We start from the raw sequence: 3703 nt of genomic DNA on the forward strand, positions 1-3703 counted from the left end.
TCGGTATCGGTATCGGTATCGGCAAGTACCAAAAATAAAAGTATCGGTATCAGGTGAGTACTGAAAAAAGTGGTATCGGTGCATCCCTAGTAGTAAGCAAAGAAAAATTAGGAATATTAGCATTGTTCCTGTTTAATTGCAATGGCGAAATCCATCATGGCGGAGAAAATTAATCGTAGATGGAGGTTTTAATCGCAGGTTAAAGTTCTAATCCCTGATTTGTTAATCTGTGTTTAAAATTAAGTGGTGCAACGCAACTCGATTTAAAATAAAACCGAGATCAACAAATCCTTGATTAGCTCTAAACTTTACTTAAATTAATCCCTGTTGGTGCAACCCACCCTAAAGCTTATATTTATTTAGTAAATTTTTAAATTAATGTAAAAACTAAAATGAATTGTAAAAACTTTACTTAAATTAATCCTTGTTGGTGCAACCCACCCTAAGAGCAGTTTAATACCCACAGAAACCCTGTAAAAACAGTGCAAACCGCCCCATCATGCTCAAAACACCAGGAATCGCTCACCTTGTAAATGCCGTCGTATCGGTTGCCGTCTTCAGGACTGTACTTGCTGTGTTTGCGTCCTTTGGAGCTGCGCACGACTCTCACGGGTTTCCCAGCCTTCCAGTCTTTGGCCTCGGCGCCTTCCTTCTCGTTCACCGCCGCGTTGCAGTTCAGAGCAAGAGCCCTACAAACAACACATCAACAATAAAAACAAGAGAACCCATACATTTATTCCAGATGCAATTTCATCTTCGCAACATTGATATCTTCCATACTGCATGAAGCTCAATGCAAATGAATGAAGCCTTAAAAACAGGAGAATTCACGCAAAACCTTTGACGCAATATTCATTAATTACATCTTTAACACTTATTTTCCAGATTATTACTGAGAAGCAGCTTTGTATAAAGCGCTATATTAAAAAAAAAAAAAACTAATAATTTCACACGATTTAAAAGCCATGATCCAACTACATGTTATTTATTAACCCTTTAACTGTCACCCGTCCCCCTCTGTGGGACGCCTAAGTTTACTTCACTATATTACAATTAAGTGACAGTTAAAGGGTTAAACGTGTTAAAAACGTATTTGTCATCATTTGGATGAGAACTTATTCCCAGGACTTTTTAAATGTTTCTAACCTGAGTTTGCACCGCTCAGAGTATAAATATAATAGTGCTGTCAAACGATTAATCATAATCAGTATGATTTAGTTATTTAACCTAATTAATTTTATTATATTTTAATGCTGTCAAACGATTAATCGCGATTAATCGCATCCAAAATAAGTTTTTGTTTACATAATATATGTTCTGTGTATATTTATTATGTATATATAAATACACACATGCATGTATATATTTAAGAAAATATGTTATGTGTGTGTCTTTATATATACATAATAAATATACACAGAACACATATATTATGCAAACAAAAACTTATGTGGGATGCGATCAATCACGATTAATCGTTTGACAGCATTAAAATATAATTAAATAAATTAGGTTAAATAACTAAATCATACTGATTATGATAAAAAAAAAAGTGAATGTTTTTATACAATATAAAAGATATAATTCAGTTAAAGTGTGCTTTTTTTTAATACATTATAACTCATATTTCCTTGTTTTCTTTGGTTCAGTTTACATTACTGTAATAAAAAAAATATTAATAACCAATTTTGAATAATGAACTTTGATACAATATTAAAGCTATAATTCAATTAATTGTGTTAGTTATTAAATGTTAAAACCTTGTTTTGTATGGTTCAGTGTACAATAATTATCAGTATTATAATTAATAATCCATATTTTATATTACATCTCTATCTGAATACTGGTTTATCATCGTGTCATGTAAGTTTTACGATTGTTGTCTTGAACGCGCAGCGCTGCGTTTCGGACCTGTTCATGTTGGTGAGCTTCTGATCGCAGGACTGCTCGGCCGTCCTCTTGTTTCCTGAGAGGTCGCGACCCCCGGAGCCCGTGTAGGTGAACTCGTTACCGTCGTCCTGATAAAGACAGAGTCACAGGTTAACAGAGGAAGGGAAAGACTTCTCAAAGGATGGTTTGGGGCCAGGGGTGTGCGATATTGACAAAAAATAATATCTCGATATTTTCTGGGATTTTATCGATGACGATAATTAGATGATATTTTGCTGAGTGTGTTATTGTGCTGGTACCTTAAGGACTGCCGAAGACAGCTGACTCCTAATGTTTTTAATATTCTTCATATTCTGTGTGGAGGTCAGTTCATACTGATAGAAATTCATCTTTTCCAATAAGTTTAAACAGATTTTTACATTTTATGGGCATTTTTACCTTTATAAAGCCATTTTTTCTAAAAGTGTCCATTATCTTTTGAGTCAAATTCTTACATTTAATCAGGGAATTAAATGCGCACACGCACTAGTCTAGACTTCACGTAATGTATGCGTGCGCTCTGTAGGGATGTTTTGAATGGTTTTTGCAAAATACTCGATAATGTCAAATCGCACATCGTTAAAACAACAATTACGATATTATCGCAGACGATATATATCGCACACCCCATTTGGGGCGAGTATCTGCAGACGTACCACATCGTCTTCATAGCCTCCGGCAAGAACCAGTGAATAAGCGCCGTCGTTACTTCTGCCGTGAATCCCAGCGACGTGAGGCCTGTGAATGCCGGATTCACTCACCTGAGCATCACACACACAACAAGATCACATTCATCTCCAGCACGTGTCCACATGCATGACCATCAGGAAAAAACAGGGTTCGCACTCCTTTCACTGACCGACGAATTTACTTTTTCTTGATCACTGGACTTTTATAAATATTTTTAACTTATGAATTATTTGTGCAGTGTTAAAGAAAAACACTTAAATCTATATCGCTTTATATAAATTTAAATTTAAATATGCAAATATACTTAAATATTATAAACAATTGAAAAAATTACGTAAGTCCATTTAAAACTATTGTTTAAATTATTTTTATATTAAATATGTAGTATAAAAATATCTTAATTTTATGATAAAACGGTTACGAAACACATTATTAGCTTGGTGATTATACAATTTTAAAGAAATGTGTTGCAAACACTATGTAATTGTTTTAAACATCTTCATAAACAAAACTTTAGAAAAAAGAAAATAAGACTTTCTATGACTTATTTCTAAGAGAGTAAAAATAAGTCATTTAGATAAGGTAGGAAAAACTATTTTACGCTTTATTTTGCATTATTTACTAGTTTTATTCCATTATTAAACTAATAATGGAAATTATAATTTATTAAAAAAACCATGTAATTTACTTTTTTTTTTATAAAACTAATATTGATGCTACTAATACTAATAATGGAAACTGTAATTAAACTATAAAAAATATATAATTTTTTATATAAATAAAACTAATACTTTTTAGGGTTTCCATGATTATAGAAGGCCTATAAAAAAAATCTAGTATTATTTACTATTAAACTAATTTTGGAAACTATAATTTAATTAATGTTATTTTTTTTAAATAAAACTAATACTAATAATGGAAACTATAATTAAACCATCTAAATTTTATAATTATTCTTAATAATAAAACTAGTACTTTTTAGAGTTTCTATGATTTATAAAAGGCCTAAAAAAATAATAATAATAAAATAATTATATATATATATATATATATATTTTTTTTTTTTTTAACTACTTTTACTCAA

General features: G+C 31.2%; 1 protein-coding gene across 1 annotated transcript in view; it reads right to left on the reverse strand.

Annotated features, from left to right (window-relative positions):
- Positions 1-526: 526 nt before the first annotated feature.
- Positions 527-3703, reverse strand: part of LOC107663497 (E3 ubiquitin-protein ligase UHRF1-like) — a gene marked incomplete at its 3' end in the record, with an annotated part of 6933 nt that continues 3756 nt past the window's right edge. Inside the window, exons 5-7 of the mRNA XM_016453729.1 lie at positions 2586-2690; positions 1912-2018; positions 527-689 (exon numbers count right to left, since the gene is read on the reverse strand). Of these exons, the coding sequence (XP_016309215.1) occupies positions 527-689; positions 1912-2018; positions 2586-2690 (375 nt within the window). The remainder of the gene's footprint in view (positions 690-1911; positions 2019-2585; positions 2691-3703) is intronic.

The sequence above is a fragment of the Sinocyclocheilus anshuiensis genome, unplaced genomic scaffold, assembly GCF_001515605.1.
Source record: "Sinocyclocheilus anshuiensis isolate Anshui unplaced genomic scaffold, SAMN03320099.WGS_v1.1 scaffold16255, whole genome shotgun sequence".
NCBI classification, from domain to species: Eukaryota; Metazoa; Chordata; class Actinopteri; order Cypriniformes; family Cyprinidae; genus Sinocyclocheilus; species Sinocyclocheilus anshuiensis.